General features: G+C 40.7%; 1 protein-coding gene across 6 annotated transcripts in view; it reads left to right on the forward strand.

Annotated features, from left to right (window-relative positions):
- Positions 1-20,656, forward strand: part of LRP1B (LDL receptor related protein 1B) — a 1,129,178-nt gene that overhangs the window by 802,888 nt on the left and 305,634 nt on the right. For all 6 annotated transcript variants that reach the window (XR_013228123.1, XM_077320173.1, XM_077320175.1 and 3 more), the window contains exons 13-16: positions 7,582-7,801; positions 9,530-9,719; positions 17,836-17,958; positions 19,283-19,423. Coding sequence is in view for 5 of the 6 variants with exons in the window: in XM_077320173.1 (XP_077176288.1) it covers positions 7,582-7,801; positions 9,530-9,719; positions 17,836-17,958; positions 19,283-19,423 (674 nt within the window). In the remaining variant the exon portion in view is untranslated. The remainder of the gene's footprint in view (positions 1-7,581; positions 7,802-9,529; positions 9,720-17,835; positions 17,959-19,282; positions 19,424-20,656) is intronic.

Below are 20,656 nucleotides of genomic sequence, written 5' to 3' on the forward strand. Positions count from 1 at the left end.
TCTTGACACCCATATCTCCACCCCCATGGCCTCATTTGCCACCATGCCACCACAACCTCCCACACAACACACATGACAACCCCATGCCCTTACAGACTGGACAACTCCTCCCCTTCCTCTTCCCACTGCCAAGCTCTAGCGCCCGTTGTATTCTTGGAGACAACGGGCTTTGCCCCTAGTATAATACATAATTTAGTAAATTAATCCAGACTGTAGTAACTACAAAGAATCTGGCCACATTATCTGCTATACAAGACTCATGGACCAAGAGGAGAAAGAAAATATATGATTCCTCTGATCTACCTAGATTTTTTTTTTTAAGAATGGAAATAATTAAATTATGTCTAGGAACACGATAAAAAGGGCAATGCAATAAAACATGCCAGTTTCAACTTCCCCACTTTTGCAAGGGCATATATGTTTCTGGTATGGTACATCATAAAATTTCCTTTCTAAGAGTGCAAAAGGTAGGACATTAAATCAGGCTTTTGTAAATTTGGGAATTAGAAAATTACCCAGATAGTTAGAAGGCATGAATTTCTTGTCCCTAAAGAAACAAATTTTTGTTGCAAGACTTAAAATGATGTTGTAATTCAATATCCCAAATCCTTTGCTTAATTATGGATTTGGCTTTAGAGTGTCCAAGGGCTATTAAACGGCTGGGATAATACAGAGAAGTCAGTAATTTTTTTATGATGGAAGTCTTTTCCATTTTGACTTAAAGGCATCTATTAATGTCAAAGACAAAAGTCTCATTGGAGAGGGGATAAGCTTTTCCTAATGGTTTTCCAGTTCAGGCTTGGAGAGAGCAAGATGGTACTGTACTATCCATACGGCGCTTTTTATTTATTTTACTTATTATCTCTATTTTTCCCCTCTCCTTTCTGGCTCTTTTTGCTGGCAGTTTGTCTTCCTAGTCTTTTATTCTTATCTAGATAGATGTGTAAGGGATGGAAAGACAATAGGATTTCTTAAGTTGTATTTTCTCTGTGCTTTGCAGAATGTCCCCCCCCCCCCTATTTCACTTAAGTATTTAGTATTTATTTTAACTTATAAGTTCCCCATTAGTTCCTGGAGTATAAGAGTTATAGGAGGCAGTGTTTTATACCGTTGATATTTACACTCTTTGTATTTCATCTCATCCTTAGCTATTGAAGCTCAGATAATGAAAGTAGCCCAAGTGGTGTTTTTCCATCTGTGCCAAGCTAGGCTACTAGTGTCATACCTGTCCTCAGACCATCTGGTGATCCATGCAATTATCACTTCCAGATTAGACTTCTGTAACTCACTCTAGGCAGGTCTTCCCTTGTCTCTGAACCGGAAATTGCAGCTGGTGCAAAATGCAGTTGCTGGGGTCCTCACAAGCTTAGTCAAGAACTGTGTGACTTGGGAAACTGAGAACGGAGGATTATGATAAGGACGTTCTTTACTCATTTCGCTATGTCATTTGTTTTCTGATCCTTGTAAGGGATAGGTTTAATTAGCTAATTAGTTGTTTATTTTTAACACACACATTAATAATAAATTAGAGAATTTGTATGGTCTTATATTTTAACATGAGTTGATACTATATTTTAATTCTACCAACCGATACTATATTTTGATTCTTGATTAAATATCAGAAAGTAGAGAGAATGCTGTCAACCTATTAATAGAGCAATTTAGATGATCATTTTGCCCATGCTTCCCCCCTAATTGTGACTTGGATTGCAGAACTGAAGAAGGACATATCAGCACCTGATAATAAAGTTTTAAAAAGTTTTAAAACTGGTATTGTAAATTTGGAAAAGATTATTAATAGAAATGTAAAAAACACATAAAATATCAATCAGTAGATTTAACCATATTGGCCAGTCAGATTTGATTAATTATTGACAACTTAAGTAACATAATGTCAACTGGTTGAACGTTCTTCCCAAATAATTTTGATGCATAATAAAGAGAATGGGCCTCACAAGAATTACTCAAAGATAAATGTATTAATTAAGGGTGATGAACTGGTAAATGTATCTAACAAACCTAAATTTTCCCTGGATCCATACAGAGTTGTATTTACAATCTCTCCTTTTAATTCTAGGAGGATTCACTGGTTCCCAAAGTCATTGGCAAAAAACAAACAAAGAGTTTTGTACACAAATTACTTTATTTACTAGCCGTTAAGTCAGCTGTATTTTTAAATGCAGCGGGCGCTAGTGGGGGCGGGGGAGCATCGGAGGTGCAGCAGGGTGTCACACTATTTAGAGAAGCGGAGAATGCAGGGTGGAGGTAAATAGGCATTGGAAGGTGCGGGGGTTGGGTGGGGGGATTCCGCGGCACCTTTTAGGGCGCCGTGCAGTCGTGCTGGAGCACAAGGGCTGCAGGGGCTGAGGCACGTCGAGCCAGTGCAGGCAGGTACGGCGAATAGCCAAGACAGGTAGCACAAAAGAGTTCCCCGACACGAGCATGCAGACCAGACCCTGCATCGAATGGCCACCTCCGTGGACATACCTGGGGGTATGCATCCATGGTGTGGTACCTTGTAAGGTGCCGTGCTATTGTGTTGGAGCATGGGGGGGCTAAGGCGCGGTGAGCCGGTGCAGATGGGCACGATGAGGAGCTGATACAGGCACTTTTGCCGCTGCAGAGTACTGCCTTGCCGTTACTTCACCATGGAGGCCCTGAAGCGGCAGGCCACACGCTCCAGCCAGCACCACTGCCATGCTCGAAGATACGGGTACTGTGGGCTCCAAGACACTGCAGACTTCTCCAATGCGAGCACGCAGACCCGGCATCGCATGGCCAGCTCTGCACATGTACCTGGGGATGCATCCATGTACATTGTTCTCGCTGTCTCTGGTCATGGACAGCTTTGCTGGGCTCATCCGGATTGGGGCGGGCTCTGGAGGCGGGCACTCCAGGGGCCAGCCCAATACGGTCACACCCAGATTTGTTGGGCCCATCCGGATTGGCTCATGTGGGGGCAGAAGCAAAGTCCAGATACCGCATAGTGTCCCGGTCAGCGCTTCACTCCCAGGTTGCTTTCCAAAATATTAGGAGACCTGTAGTAAGGATTTGATTTTTATACTCATAGTAATTATCAGTATTTGCTGCCTCAATTCCTCATTGAATTATGTCACATGTACTCTACCTGAATATTCATGGAATATTTCCTGTTAGTTCATACAAGCAAACACAGATTTTGCCTCTATTGCATTCGAAGAAGCCTGATCACCTTGCAAGCATCTAAAACACCAGACTTACATCAGGGAAATTATTCAGAGGCACGGCAAAAGAGTGAATTCCTCCCCCCTTGCCAAAATATAATGTGGAATACAGTAACAGAGAAACATACCAATTACGCTCTATATGGGAATATAAAGAGTTTTCTTAAAGGTCATCAGCAAATAGAACAAACAGAGAATGAACTATTGGTCTCATTTAGACATATTTTGCAGTCTGAGCCAAAGTTTCTGTTTTGTTTTGTTTTGTTTTCTTGACACCTCAAATATAAACTTAATTTATTTATTTTTATGAGAAACACTGGTACTGGCCACATTGATAGCGAAGGCATGGCCAAGGAGGGGTCCTCTCTTGATAGTAAAGTTCCACCATGGATAATGCCAATCAAAGGATTAAATACCAAGCCTTAGACTGTGAGATCAGATGTGCCACTGCTGACATTATAATCCCTATTGACTGACGGAAGAAGAGAGACAAAGTCAGACACTCAAGTAGAACCAAATAAGATGGTTTGAAGAGCAGGCACAACAATAAAATCCCCCAGACAATATTTCTGATTTATTCTCATAGCCAAAATCATATCTAAAATAATATCATATCTAAAACAATAAAACAATGTTAAAATACTAACATGGAATGTAGCAGAATGGATGAACAAGAGCAAAGAGGCAAATATAATAGTCTGCTTCAGGAATATTATTACAAGAGACCTGGTAGACTTGTGATTTTTTTTTCTTTCTTTCAGACTTTAGCAACTATTTCAAACAAGCAGTTAGAATTAATAAGCTATATCTTTTACATATACTGTATATACTTGCATATAAACAGACCCGCATATAAGCTGAGGCACTTAATTTTACCACAAAATCTGGGCAAACTTATTGACTCGCATATAAGACAAGGGTGGGAAATGCAGCAGGCTACTGGTTAATTTACAGGGTGACCTAAGCGCTTAATCCATGCTCAATCATCATAGGCTTTCCCATCCAGCTTCCCTTCCAACAAATACAGAAAAGTCAAGAGGATGAATAGCTGCTGGTTTTTGTACCCCGCTTTTCACTAACCAAAGGAGTCTCGAAGTGGCTTACAATTGCCTTCCCTTCCTCACGATGCCAGACACCCTGAGAGAGTACTGACAGAACTGCTCTGTGAGAACAGCTCTGGCAGGAGAACCAAACCGTGCCCCCCAGGCCAGAAAACCAGAGCAGAACAATAGTACTCAAATTTTGCAACCTACTTCTGCAAGTACAACAGCTACCAAAGTGGTGGCTACAGTGCCCCCCAGAACAAAACACTGAAAAAAAGAACTGTAAAACTGAAAACTGAAAGAAAGGACTTAAAAATCAAGTTTTAAAAGAAACACAACCCCAAGAAGAAAAGGCAAACAATGCTGGCCCTCAAATAAAAGAAAAAAACACTGAAAAAACAGTAAATTCCAAAGCACGCCTCCCCAAGGCCAGTTTCACAAATATATATAGGCACCATGATAAGGATATATATTTCATGATTGTGTTTTTAATAAAATGAAACTCTTTAATTAATTAAATATAATATTTCTATCTTGTATTTCTTAAAGGGATTTGGTGGGTCACAACGTACCAAAATACAAACATTTCAAAATTCTACAAAAAATAAATAAATAAATACACAAATTAAGAAACACCTTTGAGATGAAAGTTAAATTTCTCTCACTTTAAATAATCAAAGTATACTAGTTTCATTATATGTAATTAATACAGCTCTCTTGTCAAGATTGATTATTTGTCTCAGTAAGATTCTTAAGATTTATTCTAAGTACTATCAGGAGGAGAAACTTTCTATCAATTATGCTCAAACAAAGATTTTGATATTTCCATCTGTTCAACATCTTTATCATTGGACATAAGACAGAAAACCAATAGAACAGGTCTCTTAATATCATTATCTGGGGGTCCAAAGTCATGTTCATATAGCTTCACATTTTCATATTGCACGTTCCATTAGATTGGCTACTCAATCAGCAGGAGTCATGCCACAATTTTTCTAGACAAATGGTAAACAGTATAATCAGGCAGCCATTGCAGCCTGAGTGGCAAAATAGGTTACATTAAGCTGGATAGTACACCTATTTAGGTCCATAGGGATTGTAGGGATTACAGAAATTTGATAGGCCATTGTTACATTTTCTGCATTCCATTACTGGTGTTCCCAAATGTGTTACAGGAATTGTCTTATGAACTGACCTGGGCCAAATCTCTTTTGAGGCAACAGCATAGATTAGTGTCTTAAAGTATCATGCCAGGACTCTTAAATCTGAAATGGGTTCTGGATTCTTGCCACTTATTTGTAAATATTCATTTACATCAGCAGGGGAAAATCTCATGGATTCTCAGTTGCCTACTGTGAATTTGCTAATGGATGTACTTACCAGTTCACCCATTAATGAGCTTTACAAAATAATCAAGGACTATATTTTAGAACTGGATCATAATAGTATATTTTTGTGTCCAACCTGTTTGTTCTCTGATTGCACTAGGACTACATTTTCAGCATAAATACCAAGAAAGCCCCAAAGGATACAAACCTGTATGATAGCCTGAATGAATGCTTTACCATCCACGGTGTTAACTGGGTGTTATTCAAGGATTCCCTATTCTTAAAGACTTTGCTTATGCCCTGCAGGAAAAATTGAGGTCATAGTACATATTGTATCTGACTGTCCATTGAGAAGTGAAACTAGGAAGAAGTTCATTTGGCCTTTATTGTCTTAAATTCCAGCCTCTAGTATGATAATCAAATCTAAGATTAATTGGCTTATTTTAGATTCTGATTGCAGTGTTAACACTCAGTATGGTGAAGCTGTGGCTTTTAATAGTATGATTAAATAAAAAATTCAAATATACCTAATCCCGTATATTCAAGCACATCTTTCATAAACAAAACCTAAGCCTGACTCAAGAGGTGAAGCCACATTAGGAACAAAATGAGGAACCAGAAACATGGTGTTCAAGAATTTAGACTATATGTTTTCAAGACATCTGAAGTTATTATAAGAAAGCCATGTAATAGAATCATAGAATCATAGAGTTGGAAGGGGCCATACAGGCTATCTAGTCCAACCCCCTGCTCAGTGCAGGATCAGCCCAAAGCATCCTAAAGCATTCAAGAAAAGTGTGTATCCAACCTTTGCTTGAAGACTGCCAGTGAGGGGGAACTCACCACCTCCTTAGACAGCCTATTCCACTGCTGAACTACTCTGACTGTGAAAAAATTTTTCCTGATAAAAAATAACTCATCAACAATCCTGGTCAAAGAAACATGAACCAGTGAGGGAATACATAGCCTCCTACCAGTGCTGGTAAATCCCCCCACTGGTTGATGGAGACACATGCAATCAAGAGGAGCTGATTTTTTTGTCTTCTAGAGATCAGTCGGTGCAAACTTAAATGGACTTCGAGGAATAGTAGAGGGCAGGAAGGCCTGGAGGATCATTGTCCGTGGGGTCGCGATGGGTCGGACACGACTTCGCACCTAACAACAACAACAGAGATCAGTTGTAATTTCAGATCTCCAGGCCTACCCTTGAGGTTGGAAACTCTATAATTAAGGATTACATGCATGCACTTTGAAATATTTCCCATTTATTGAAATTAAATGCTTATTGGTCCTTGTATTAAATAAAAAGCCATATGCATATTAAATAAGGGAGTCCAAACATTTTTTTTTACAATTTAAGAATATGTTTAGAATGAATTCCAAAGGGTACTCCAAAACAGCCTGCAATTTCCCTGGCCAAAAAGCCCAAACAAACATCACATCCGTAGTCACATCTGTTTCAGGGGGTACATGTTCCACATTAACAAGCAAACTATCCTCGAAGGGATGTCCTTAATCAACCATTTTAAGGGAATAAAATATTCCCATGAGGAATTTGAGTGCTGTTCAGAGTTTCAGTTCATTTTGTATTAAAAAGAAAAGTTTATATTAAGCAATACCGTAACATTCAGTTCTACTCTTTGTGACAGAATCTGCCAGCTGTTTGTGTGTTTGTTGCGGGGAGGGGTCATTCAATATTTTCTGTGATTGAATAAGAACTGAGCAGCTTGTTAATGGAGCTTATGGTGGTGGGTCCACTTTTTAATATTGTAATTCATTATCTTTTCTGTGCTGAGAAGCTTTGAAAGCACATAGAAGTCATTCCTCCCCACCTTGTCCCCACCTCTGTCATTTCATTATTGTCTCTTGGAAGAAAGAAAACTGAATTTGGAAGGTTTAATCAAGCTAGAAAAATAAAATTATTTTGACCTTTGTGTAGTAAATATTTTGAAATCTAAATTGCAGGGTTCTAATAATAAATGAATGCTTCTATTTATCATTTCATAGCTGGATGTATTGGACAGACTGGGAAGAAGATGAAATAGATGATAGTGTGGGAAGAATTGAGAAGGCATGGATGAATGGCCACAGCCGGCAGATTTTTGTCACATCAAAGATGTTGTGGCCAAATGGATTAACTCTGGACTATCGTAACGATGTATTATACTGGTGTGATGCTTATTATGATCATATTGAAAGAATATTTTTGAATGGAACTGACAGAAAGGTAAAAGAAAATTTACTGCTGTGTTGCCCTCTGACTTTTCTTTCAATGAACTATATAACCACTTTGAATTTATATAGTTCTACATATTTTTTCCTTCAAAGATGCTTTATTTGTTGACCATCTGTATATTCCCAGAATAAAGTACACAGAAATAATTTTAGCTGGCCTTTTAGTAGGAATGGGGGGGGGGGGTATTGTTATTTTGGTTTCTTTAAAGAGAGTAGATCAGATAGATTTTGCTATGTGCATCTCATGTGTTAGTAACTGAATTGTGTTTTACATATATGGTGGCAAGCTTAACATACTTAGGTTTAAGACTTATTTTGTAGTATTTGCATACATTGACATTACAACTGTGTGCCACAGACATTTTGTAGTACAGTCATATCCTGTTTCTCCACCATGCATACACGTAGAGGAAAAAACCGAACAAAAATGAGGACTGTTTCAAGTAAAAGCAAATATGTGGGACTTTAGCATATAAGGCCTGTAAACAGTGACTGATAAACAAACATCATGCAGCCATACATATCACAAAGATACTGCTAATGGGGTAGCTAGAACATTTTATATCTGAACTGAAAAGTATCCTTACAACTTGACACTAGAATGCAGGCCCACCAGTCAGGGTGATATAGTGACTGGAATGTGAAGTTATGACTCAGGAGAACCAGGTTTAAACTCCAACTCTACTATATGGCACACCAGGTGACCTTGAGCCAATTATGAACTTGTGTCCAGTGCTGCATCAAAAGAAGATGTGTGGAGTTCCTCTGTTGTGCGCTTTGGCTGCTGAAGTGGCCATTCATGCCCGAAGCGGCCAGTGCCATGGTGCGGCGGGGAGGGGTGGTGCCAGCTCGCCAGTTGGCACAGGGACACAGACGCACAGCTCTGTGCTTGTGTGCAGGTGCCAAGTTGCGCACCGCCACCAGCACTGCCCCTCCCCCCTGCGCCACGGAATTAGTCTCTTCAGGCATGAAAGGCTGCTTCGGTGGCCGAAGCGCACAAGCCTATACCTCTCTCCATTCATATAGCCCTTTCTGATCCCTAGAAAATTTATTCCTATGATTTTAGGACCTGTGTGAAGAAATAATTGCACATATTGGAGTCAACAGTTAAGAGAGGGAATACGTACAATCCTATCAAGTCATGGTTTATTCTATGATAGAAGATGCTAGAGACGCTAGCAATACACATGTGCTTCCACCTATGGAGAAAAGTTACAGGCTTGAATCTATGGCTTCGTTTCTACTTTCACAAGACCAGTGTCTTTCAGTGAGCATAATTGTACCTAGCACAAGAGGAACATGCTCTGCTTAGAGAAGCACCTCAGCAATGAACAAAGAGGGATGCAAAAGGAAAGAAATCTTAGGATCGGAGTTGTAAGCTTCATAACTTTGGAAGAAATTCATTACATTATATTGACCCTTAAAGAAAAGGTGATGGAATCCATCATATGTGAATGCTAGATCTATTGCTGTAATCAGTAATCTTATTAACGGATGGAGAAGGCCTTAAGATATAAAAGATAGATAATGATATAAAAATCGCCTTAGTCATTTAGTGGTGCTTGAAATATCTGTTATTTGGTATTTAACAAACGGAATTAAATCCTCATTATGCAGTAACGAAAATATTTCCCCCACCCATCATTTGCTGGGTGAATTCTAAACCTTTTAATGGTTAAATGATATTTAACAGCTAGTTAAATATGTCACTTAATTACAGGTGATTTACAGCGGAAAAGAATTAAACCATCCATTTGGACTGTCACATCACAGGAATTATATTTTCTGGACAGATTATATGAATGGCTCTATTTTCCAACTGGATTTGGCAACTAGAAATGTAATGCTTCTAAGAAGTGAAAAATCACCCCTGTTTGGTCTGCAAATTTATGATCCTCACAAGCAGCAAGGTATTGAAAACAATATTTTATGTATTCGCAGTAAACAGTGTTTGAAGATTAGTAACACAGATTTTTTAAACATTGCTTTAATCTTTGAAAGCAACAGGATGAACAACAACCAAAGACTGTGAGGAGTGATTGTTCTAGCTACAGTTTGTTGCAACTATTGCTACTGACATAAATGGGATTTCAGTTTATCATGAGGAAATTTCATTCCACTTGTTGTAATGGAAATCAGATTAAAATAATGTTTGCTGGATGACATTATATCCATGGATGATATGTTGAAAGTAAGAAATATGTTTCAATTTTTTCCCACCTATAACTTGTATGACAAGTTAAATAATTTTACTGGTATAAGATATTTATTATCCCACCTTTCACCCAGGTAACTGGGATCCAAGATGGGTAACAATAAAATGAACAGGTTACAAAATCTTCCTACCCAATAATGTACTGTTAAAATATGTGTTCCTAAAGTAGCAGTTCCTTACCGGCATCATGAAAATTCAGCATCACAGATGTTAATCTCTTCACACCTGGATTTCCTCACAAGCATAGGTTTTGGGACTTGACAACTCTGTCAATGCTTCACCCTTAGAAGAGCTTCTATTACTATCAGCATGACATCTATCTGGCATTCTTTTAAGTGACACATCACTCAGGTTCTTAAATTTGACAATTGTTTTCTTAGTCATGCTTATGTTAGTGTACAGGATACATGAACAGTGATCTTTTGGTAGAGGCAGAACTGTACTTTTTTCATCATGGCAAGGTGTCAGAAATTTATTTCTGCCATGTATTTGTCATTGATGCTTGCAGAACGTTTATGTATTGTATAAAAACAATGATTGAAACAGATGCAGGTAGGGACAATGTATTAGCCTAGAACAGAAGAGACATGGAAAATATTTATCAAGCTAACAGTGCTTCCATGTTTTGTCTCCATTGTTAATACGTTGTGCTTTCTGTTGTAGCTGTCCCATTTGTTTTAGTAGAAAATGCTATTTGGTAGCTTTAAATTGTCTTGGGGGAGCAACATTGGATATGATATTGAGTGTCTGATGGTGTTTGGTCTATTATTTGTTGTTGTTAGTTGTGAAGGCGTGTCCGACCCATCATGACCCTATGGAAAATGATCCTCCAGGCCTTCCTGTCCTCTACCATTCCCCGGAGTCCATTTAAGTTCACACCAACTGCTTCAGTGACTCCATCCAGCCACCTCATTCTTTGTCATCCCCTTCTTCTTTTGCCCTCAATCGCTCCCAGCATAAGGCTCTTCTCCAGGGAGTCCTTCCTTCTCATGAGGTGGCCAAAGTATTTGAGTTTCATCTTCAGGATCTGGCCTTCTAAGGAGCAGTCAGGGCTGATCTCCTCTAGGACTGACCGGTTTGTTCGCCTTGCAGTCCAAGGGACTCGCAAGAGTCTTCTCCAGCACCAGAGTTCAAAAGCCTCAATTCTTTGACGCTTGGCCTCCCTTATGGTTCAACTTTCACAGCCATACATTGCAACTGGGAAGACCATAGCCTTGACTAGACGCACTTTCGTTGGCAGGGTGATGTCTCTGCTTTTTAGGATGCTGTCTACATTTGCCATAGATTTTCTCCCCAGGCGCAAGCGTCTTCAAATTTCTTTGCTGCAGTCCCCATCTGCAGTGATCTTGGAACCCACCCTAGATATACAGGTCTTGCTAGAGACTAGTGGTGCCTCACTGCTCACTTCTCATGCAGCATCAAGCCAACCTGTTTGCTGCACAAGAGAAGGGGGAGCCTGAAAACTTAATCATTCTGGACTTACCCACTCACTGGAACTCCACTTTCACCATGATTGCATGATAGAATATTGTGTAAAGTGGATGGTTCTATTTTTGCACTGGGAGGTGGGAAACTCAGCACTCAAACATTTCAGAGGTGTTCCTGAAGAAGATTTGCACACTGCATTGAACTCCTGAGGGCATGCCTGTTCTCCCACAGGTCAGGGCCTTGATAAAGAAGTTATAGGTGGGTATCACTACCAATTTGCATCCTCTCTGCAAGGAACGAGAGTACAGGCTGGCCTGTATTTGTGACCCCTGAATAAAATGTAGAGCCTGTGCAATGAAAGTATGAGCTATGCAAAGATGTGTGGAGGCAACGGACTGGCAGGTGTGGTCAGAGGGAACAATGGGTAGAAAAGGCTGGGGGTGAGGGGAAGCCACAGCCTGGTGCCTCTGCCTCCAAGAGTCCAACCAGGGAGAAGCATTATTACTAGTTGTCAGTGGTAAACTGCCAATTATAAGCCCATGGTTTACAGTCAGGAAGACCTTACGAATCACCCATTATAGAAGATACCAATGCCACTAACAAGACAACAACAGCAATCGAAAACTAATTTGAGCCCGAGCTGCCTGGTGAGAACTGGCATGGATCTAATTGCAGACATGACAGAACAACTTAAAATCAAAGATATGCAACAATAATTTCAAACAGACCCCTGTCTCTCTCTCCAACAGCTACCACGGGTGACTCTTTTATCTGGACTCCTTTCCCAAATTGGCTCACCACCACCAGGATGTAGGATCCCCCACCCCCACCCCCACCCCCACCCCCACCCCCACCCCCACCAAAGTATTAACATACCTGGAATCAGAGAAGAGCCCCATCTCTTAGAAATCCTGTTGTGCAGCGTGGATCACCCCTGTGGCTGTGGTGAGCAGCTGAGACTTGAGTGGGCTGAGGCATTGAAGCAGACCAGAGTCCCCTTCTGTCTGTGACCTCAGTGCCCCTGAAGTGGTGTTGTAAAACTACCCTGACCCAATCAGGCGGGAAACCTATTGAATTCTGGTTTCTGGTTTCTGCTGTGTGCTGTCAGAGGTGGCTCATGAGGATTTTAGTAAAGCTTTTGATAAGGTTCCCCATGATGTTCTGATGGATAAATTGAAGGACTGCAATCTGGATTTCCAGATCGATAGGTGGATAGGAAATTGGTTAGAGAACCAAACTCAAAGAGTTGTTGTCAATGGTGTTTCATCAGACTGGAGAGAGGTGAGTAGCGGGGTACCTCAGGGCTAGGTGCTCGGTCTGGTACGTTTTAACATATTTATTAATGATCTAGATGAGGGGGTGGAGGGACTACTCATCAAGATTGCAGATGACACCAAATTGGGAGGACTGGCAAATACTCCAGAAGATAGAAACAGAGTTCAACAAGATCTGAACACAATGGAAAAATGGGCAAATGAGAACAAGATGCAATTTAATAAAGATAAGTGTAAAGTTCTGTATCTGGGTCAGAAAAATGAAATTTTACCATCAACCAGCTCATCTAATGTAAAAAAGTTCATGATGGTCTGTGATTCACAAAATGCTAAGAACCATGAACCAAACAACATGTTCCTGGTTTGTGCCCATTCCTAGTAAGGAGAAGAAGGAAAAGTGGTTGTAAGCCACTTTGAGACTCCTTATGGTAGACAAATGTGAGGTATAAAAAACAACTCTTGTTCTTCAATAGCAATGAGTTTGTCTTTGACCTTGCCACTTTCACCTGTGTTGGTACTTTTTCAGATTTTTACAATATAGTCATGGCACTGTTGTAGAATTCAGCAGGTTAGCCAGTCAACAGCCACACTGGGAAGCACTTCAGCTGTGCTTAAGAGCAAGCTGAGCTGTCACACCAAGTGGTTGCACCTGGCACTCAGCCTTCCTCCAATGAATGTGCCCCACCTGAGCCCAACCTAGCCTGTTGCTGTAGTCTAAGCCGAGCACTTTGCCTGCATGTTGCCAACTTTGTCCTCCTGCATTCCCTCCTGCGCTCTGGAGATGAGTCTGGGCTGCTCAGGGGTGTTGCTGCAGGCTGAGGTCATGCTGGTGCAGAGGGCATGGTGCTTGTCTGGCTGGGACCTGGTTGTGGCTCCCTATCGGGACTTGCCTCCCTAAGCAGCACCCTGCTGCTTTGCTCCAGCTCCTCCACTTCTTCCTCCGAGGGAGCTGGCAGAATGAGCTCAGGCAGTGGTGCAGAGGCACCCTCTGGAGACGGGGCCATGACAATGGGGGAGACTTGTCTTGGCATTAATATGTGTGAAAAGGATCTAGGAGTCTTAGTAGGCCATACATTGAACATGAGTCAGCAGTGTCACTTGATGGCTAAAAAGGCAAATGGGATTTTGGGCTGTATCAGAATGGAGTATCATGTCAAGATCACGGGAGGTGATGGTACCGCTTACTGTGCTCTGGTTCAGCCTCACTTCGAATACTGTGTTCAGTTTTGGATGTGGACAAACTGGAGCATGTCCAGAAGAGGGCAACAAAGATGGTGAGGGCTTTGGAGACCAAGATGTATGAGGAAAGGTTGGGGGAGTTTGGTCTTTTTAGTCTGGAGAGGAGACGACTGAGAGGGGATCTATAACCATCTTCAAGTATTTAAAAGGTTGGAGCAGAGTTGTTCTCTCTCGCCCTGGAGGGATGGACCAGAACCAATGGGATGAAATCAGTTCAAATGAAATTCCGTCTAAACATCAGGAAGAAGTTCCTGACAGTCAGAGTGGTTTCTCAGTGAAACAGGCTTTCTTGGGAGGTGGTGGGTTCTCCCTCTTTGGAAATTTTTAAACAGAGGTTGTATAGCCATTTGATGGACAGGATGATTCTGTGCAGGTTCAATGGGATGGCAGGTTACAGTGGATGAGTGATAGGGTTGTGAGTGTCTTGCATAGGTCAGGGGGTTGGACTAGATGACCCAGAAGGTCCCTTCTAACTTTATTATTGTGTGATTCTATTATTATATTCTGTGTGTGATATGGCAGGAATACTTGGGTTTAGATGGTCTTATCTTGCTTTTTAAGGTCTCTACTGGTACGGTTTCCTTTTATTGTGAGTTTCTTTTAAAACAGTGCTTGAGTTTTATCTTCTGGATATTTTAGTACCGTTTTTAATGCCAGGAGGCATGGACAGTCCCTTGGTGCTCTTTACTTGCCCAGTACAATTTAACAGGATTGAACAGTGTCATGGGAAATAGTCTTTAAGTGATTTCTGTTAGGAAGGGGTTTAGTGCCATTTCTCTAAGGCTTTAAAAAGGAATGGAATCAGTTTTCTGAACTCCAGAGAGAACTTTAGTAGTTTCCTGTTGCATTATTGTTTTTAACATGGTGTGGAGGCAAAGAGTCTCACAAACAACACAACAATGACAATTTCAGGATTTTTTAAACTCAGCAATTAGTATAATTTTGAGTCAGTCGGAGTAGCAGTAGTGATGAAGTGACTGGTAAGTAAGGAACCTGTTTGGATCAAGAATAATAAAGTGTGTAAAAATTCAGCCTAACTTCTGTTGAAGCTAAATGTATTCTTTCTATTACTTTAACAAGTGTAGGATATAATCCCATGTTGTTAGTTAAATTTATGTAAACTGCTTGTTAAATATATAGCCTAAACAGTAATCCCAACAAGTGTGTATTGTCCACGTCTCATGGTAGCAGTCATAAAACCTGTGTTGATTGGAATTTGAAATATATGAATCTAACAGTTCTGCATCAAATAATAACAATTTGTACACACATTGTTATCGCATATAAACAGCCTTGTGGAATGTGACTGACACACATTTGGACATTCATGAAAGTTAACAACTTTAAAAAAATGTTTTGTGGATATGTGTTACTTGTGTGTTGTTAAATACACATTAACCACAATAATTCTGTATTCTTAAATAGTCAAAATATCTAATTCTCATATGGCTATACTTATGAATACTTAAACCTAGAGACTCCAGCCATGAACAGAAAAGACAAATTTTTATATGAACCTGTAACTCCCCCCAAGTTTGCAGAAAAATCGGGGGCGGGGGATTTTGGGGAAGGGTATACATTCCCCATTCCTAAAAACAATACCTATAGTTTTAGGAAACAAATTCTTTCAGTAGCCATTGCTAGGCAACCACACATTATGGTTGCCATACAAGCTTCAGGTACTGTTAGTAAAGTGCTCGTATCAGTAAAGGGCTTGTGAAAGAGCTCATTGGCCCACCAGCAACCACTGGGCAGTTTGATATTGCCTAATCTTTATGACTCACCCAGCCCTAAATAGGCTTTTAGTTTGGAATTCTGTTGTGGTTTCCTCTCAGCTCACAAAATGGCCACTGCAGAGGGCATTCATTTCTTAAAGGTACAGGTGTTGTTTTTGTTATTTCGGGGAGTTTTTAACTTCAATGGATTTTTGTTTGTTTGATTAACATATTTCATATATTTATTTATTTTGCAAACCCGAGGCTTTTCTCATGTTTGAATACCCAATCTCCAGATTTATGTAACCAAGACAGGGCTATCTTGAGAATATATTGACGAGTGATAGACTTGTGATGGGCTTCTCATTCGCTTTTTACCTTTCCTGAAGTACCTCATAACCTTTTGCCTTTTCCTGACTCTCTTCCTACTTCTCCCTCACCAGCCTGCCTACCTTGTCTTCTGCTTTCCTCTCATCTGCCCATAGCAACATCTATTAAACTCTTCCCACATTGCACACTTTTTCCTAGACTGGGCTTGGGCCAGATCCAAAGTGGGAAATGTGCAAGGGCAGCTTCCCCTGCTTCTTTCTCTCCTTCGCTCCCACCCACCACCCTAAGTTCATTAGCTATATTTCTTAATTCCTTTGTTTATACTTTGTCTTTCTCCACAGTAGGTATCTAAAACAGCTTAATTATTCTCCTCTTCCCAATTTAATTGTCATACCAACCCTGTGTGGTACATTATGCTAAAAATGTGTGATAAGCCAAAGTAAATAAACATTATTGTGATTGCCTAGTAACTAGACTCAATGGACATTCTTTTCTTAAATATATACGTTGAATTCAGAATTTTTTACAAATCTAGGGCTTTTCTCAGGTTTGTAAAAAGACATGTCTCAATTGCCTGTGACACAAGTCTCTTATTTAAATAACTCCAGAAGAGGCCATTTTGATTATTGATACCTTGTTAATTAAAATAGGAGACTACACCTGCCTGAGAATTATCAAGGGAAAAGTGGCTAAATAACTGAAACTGTGAGGTTTCTAAGGTTGTGGAAAGGCTAAAGCATTACCTCAAGAAAAAAAGCTTGGGTAGTAACTGTCTTCTGCATTGAGGAATTCACATTAACTTGCATGGACTCAATGTGGAGTGTTACCCTTGTGAATAGTTTGGGCTTCTATTTTGTTTAAAACAGTGGTCCCCAACCTTTTTATCACCGGGGACCGGTCAACGCTTGACAGTTTTACTGAGGCCTGGGGGGTGGTAGTCTTTTGCCGAGGGATGCTGCACTGCTTGAGCACCTGCTCCGCTTGTTTTCCTGCCGGCGCCCCTGACTTCCCGCCACCCACTGGGTGGTGCTGCTAGCAGCAGCTGTGCAGTGCCATGCCAAGGGGGAGCCCCAGCCATGGCAGCTGTCGGAAAGCACCAAAGGTGAGCTGGCGGCAGAGTAGCAGGGCAGCCCCCAAGGCAGCAGCTGGGGAGGAGGACAAGGAGGAGCCACAGCCTGGTACCAACTGATCCACGGACCGGTCCCTGTCCCTGGACTGGGGGTTGGGGACCACTGGTTTAAAATACTTATTCTCCTCTCCATGAAAATCAATAAGGTTACTTTTTTTCTGTTTCCTTAATGTTCCATCTGAAATAACTGCATTTGGAAGCCACTTTTTTGGTCAGTCTTCCAGGTCAAGTTAGACCTAGATAGAGACCACACTAGTCAATCTGCACAGTACGGGTCAAATATCTTTTACCTTTAGAGTGGGAAGACTAAAGCCTTGTTGATATACGTTATGTTCCTGATCTGAATCACCCCCATCCCATGCTTGATAATTAAATTAGAAAAAAATACTGCACAAATGTGCATATGCCTGGTACCATGAGAATGATTCCCTCATAGGTCATAGCAAAGAACAGTATCTTTATACACATTCTGTCTGTCCTAACGGCAAGCATATCATAGCTTTTACATAAGTAAGAGTACCATATTAATCCTACCTCTTGTATTGCACCATAGTTCTGTAATTAGAACTATAGGATATAGCATTGATCAGAGTCTTATGTCAGATAAAGAAAAATGCTATTCTTCATGTCCTGTCTTCTTTCTTCATGTTTATGAGTTACTTGGTCTTACAGATGTTTTTTGCATATATATTGCAGGTGACAACGCATGTCGTGTTAATAATGGAGGCTGCAGCACTCTTTGCTTAGCTGTTCCTGGAGGCAGAATGTGTGCTTGTGCTGATAATCAGCATTTGGAAGAAAACAATACAACTTGCATGAGTATGATCATTCTAAAGAGTATTTGAGTTTATATTAGTGCTGCAGGAATTGATTAGCAGGGTGCCAGTTTGCCAATGATGGCTCGACTCGCTTTTTGGCATAAACATTGCCACAGCTGTTTATTGCATGCCTCCCAAAGGCCTATTATGCACGGCCGCTGAAACGGCGGCATGGAGAATGCGGAGGAGGAAGAAGTGAAGCAAACCGCTTACGCACGGGACGGAACGCAACAGCGGCAAAACCCAGAGTATCCAATTATGCACGCGGCTACTCCGGAGCCGCTTCTGGTTGCACCCTGGTCCCGGGAAGCTCCACTTTCTTCCGCATCTCGCTAATGCGGCTTTTTCGACGGCATACGTTGACTCTGTGCACGGTTGCCACCTGCAGCGTGCATAATTAGCGGCCCCTGCTTGTCGATGTAGTCCTTGGCCACCTCTCGCTGCATCAGTGGCAGCCGCGGTGAGTCCTGGCTGCTAATTATTGAGAAAAGGGGCAAAATAATATACAGTATTTCTCCCCTTTTCTCAGTAAGCAGGGCTCTTTGTATTCGGTGATTTTGCATAAGCACAGAAGACTATAGGTGCCAGAAATCATTGAGGAATCAGGCAAAATGATTAAAGTAAAAGTGTCAAAACATTATACTAGAAGGCTTCTTCCCGACATTTTGGTTCTCTATGTGTATGGAAGTTTACTTATTTTTAACATAGAATAGTGTTCAGTGATCTGATCATCATGTATGTCCTTATAGGACTGCTTGAGTGTTAGACTCCACTAGAATAAAAGAAAGACATTTTAGCTGACAGTTTGGTGTTTGCTTTAACCTGAGGCTGCAATGTGGTAAACATCTTCATTCTTTGTAGCAGGCCAGTCTGTATGGACAATAGTATCGCCCATGATGTGAGACACATCTTGCTGATTTTGTGTATACTCGTTTAGAAGCAAATCTGGAAATGTTCTACCTATTTGCCTAACCCTCTGAGTGATTTGCATCATTAAGTCAGAATAAGATACATGACAATCTTCAATTTTATACTAGAGGAATCAACTTTTACTACCCTTTCCTATCCCTATTGCAAAGAAAGCCTCTCATAGGAGTGGAGGGCTCAGTGGAAACTGACTCCTTCTGATGACCACTGGAAATGGCCAGAATGAGAATAGTTAACTATATCAATTGTGCATTCATGAGAGAATCCAGATGGAATTATATAAACAAGGAAAACCTTAAAGAGAGCAGAATGCACTTAAAAGCTTCAGTTAAGAAATGATTCATGCTTGCTTCCAAGCAGCTAACATTACCTTTTCTTTTATATCTTTGTCACTTTAGTGAATGCTGGAGAACCGGTGTCCAAGTTATGCAAACCAGGAGAGTTTCACTGTAAGAACCAGCGCTGCATCCAAGACCGCTGGCGTTGCGATGGAGAAGATGATTGCTTGGATGGCTCTGATGAGCATTCAGAGATTTGCGGTATGTATCTGGGCAAAGTGCAGTTCACGTTTTCTTATATTAAAACTCATTAACAAGAGTGTGTTAATGTACACTCAAAATTATGCATCCACGGGGAATAAAAATTAAGCTCCAGTTGTCTAATCATGTATTCAAACCATCCAGTTTGTCTTTGGTTTACTTTACGCTGGCAGCCCCAGTGCCATGTTTGTGACAAATGGGGCACACTGATCCTGTTGCATGTTGGGCGGATGCTGCTTCATAACACCATTCATGCTAATGATCTTCACACTCTAATGTGCTGCTTCTCTTCCTGGGCTGTTAATGTCTTTGCCCATGCTTGGTTGCTGGGCCAGGAGGCATCCTCTGCCTGCAAAAATAAGGAAGAATCCATTTAAATACCCTGAAGACAGAATTACAGTGCAGAAGGTTGCTAAACACTTCATTGCTTTTTGGCAGTGGTGTCTTGAAGGATGTCCAAAAAACAAGACGTAGGATTGGAACAAGAAGCTGTACAGCTTTTGCTGCCTCAGTTATGTTGCAGAAGGGGACACAAGGGAACTGCAATACAAGCAAAAGAGTATCATGTTCTTCATGTCTGCCACAACTTTACTGCTTAAAAAACATTGTAAGAAATCCATGCTCTTAGGTATCTGCAAATGAGAGCAGCTGTCAGCAGCACTGTGCATCATGCCGGCTTCTGAGACTCTTATTGCAATACTTAATCTAATGAAGGAAAAATGCAGTAGTATTGGGCCAAATTCATATACATTCAAAAAGAAACCAAACCAAAAACAAACCATACAATCAAAAAGAACCCCCCCTCCAAATTCATTGATTAACTTCATATACTACACACATATGATCTTCTTATCTCAGTGGTATTGATTGCATTTTTTTTGAGATATTTTTAGCTCTCCCTGCCTCTTGCCTCAGGGGGCTTATGGGAAAGAACTAAAATGTTACAGATTAAAACCAGCTAAAACAAAATCACCCCCCCCCCAATGAAGCCTGCTGCTAAAAAAGTAGTGAAAAACAAGCAACTTTTGCAACTCCTACTAAAGATCTCCTACAAAGAAACGGTCCTCACCTCTTCAGAAACAGCATTCAAAAAAGTGTGTTGAATACTAACACGCACAAGTGATAAGTAAATAGGCTTTGCATGCTAGGTGAATTTTTTCTAGCTGTTTCATCTAGATCAACTGAAATTATTTCCTTAAACCTGGAACTGCATTAAAATTCATCTAACTACAG

Source organism: Paroedura picta, chromosome 2 (assembly GCF_049243985.1).
Source record: "Paroedura picta isolate Pp20150507F chromosome 2, Ppicta_v3.0, whole genome shotgun sequence".
In the NCBI taxonomy this organism is placed as follows: domain Eukaryota; kingdom Metazoa; phylum Chordata; class Lepidosauria; order Squamata; family Gekkonidae; genus Paroedura; species Paroedura picta.